Source organism: Papilio polytes, unplaced genomic scaffold (assembly GCF_000836215.1).
Source record: "Papilio polytes unplaced genomic scaffold, Ppol_1.0 DF821067.1, whole genome shotgun sequence".
Classification (NCBI taxonomy): Eukaryota; Metazoa; Arthropoda; class Insecta; order Lepidoptera; family Papilionidae; genus Papilio; species Papilio polytes.
In genome coordinates, this window is record NW_013528137.1 from 1,585,597 (window position 1) to 1,586,681 (window position 1,085).

General features: G+C 36.3%; 1 protein-coding gene across 1 annotated transcript in view; it reads right to left on the reverse strand.

The window, feature by feature from the left end:
• Positions 1–753, reverse strand: part of LOC106109660 (sodium/hydrogen exchanger 3) — an 18,006-nt gene extending 17,253 nt beyond the window's left edge. The window contains exon 1 of the mRNA XM_013291244.1: positions 643–753. Within this exon, the coding sequence (XP_013146698.1) occupies positions 643–753 (111 nt within the window). The remainder of the gene's footprint in view (positions 1–642) is intronic.
• Positions 754–1,085: the final 332 nt, after the last annotated feature.

A 1,085-nucleotide genomic window follows, 5' to 3' on the forward strand; every position in this document is an offset into this window, starting at 1 on the left:
CCCCCCCCACCCCAATTTTCGAAGTGACCATAGATGCATTGCCTACTTTTAATCGACTGTGAAGACGCATTTGACTTTGCTATATTATACAAAAGTCTATTACCTAAACATATTTTTTTCTTTACAATCTTTCCATGAATATTGGTTATATTTAGACATGAAGAAGTAATTTCCATTTAATATCTCAATTTTCATAGTAATGATTCATTTTACTTCTCTAAGGGGTGAATGTAATTTTATTTGAAGTATAATTTACTGGGGCATAGGATTCTGCGTCAGACGTTACAGCTGTTCAACGAACCTTAAAACCTATAAATTCATATTCTCTGTTCATTAACTTCTTCAGTTATAGCGTCAATTGGTAATATTAGGGCGGGAACACATTCCAGTGAAATGGAGTCGTAGCGTGCATAAGAATTACTATTAAAAACAAAAACAGTTCCAATTTCAAAATTAGATGAAAATTTATTACTCTTTTGTTCTGCTATAAATTAACGATGATGTAAATAGTTAAATTCATTTTGTGTGGGAAATATGCGTAAGAAGGGAGTGAATTCTGTTATGATTACTGAAAACGATGTATGGAAAAGTACATACTGTGCCGATTCTCTGTAAGGAAAAGGGTACCCTGATGATACTCACTTCAATAGGATTGCTAGAAGTGACCGCCAAGACTGCAGCAGCGGTCAGGACAGTCAGCAAACGCCTGCAAGCGCGCCTGCTCAGGTTGACTCCGTGCTTGAGTGACGTCATTGCTGCTGGTCCTTCTCACCTCATACGTCCGCGATCACCGACACATCGACTTATGAAGACAGTTTATTCACTTTATCTTTAACACATGTTACACTGATTGCACCTTTACCTTCACTGGTCGAGAATTCAGAAGTTCTACGGATAAATGCAAATTGATCGAAAGCCGTTTCTAATAACATTCGAGATGCCGATTACGCCTTATCGGGTTTATTGTAGAATGAACTGCGCTTCAATAAAAATAGTAAATGTTACATTTAGTTTTATTCTTTACGCCAGTTTGCAGTTCTACGATAAAAATTGTAAATTCAGTGTATTTTGAAATCTATGACTAA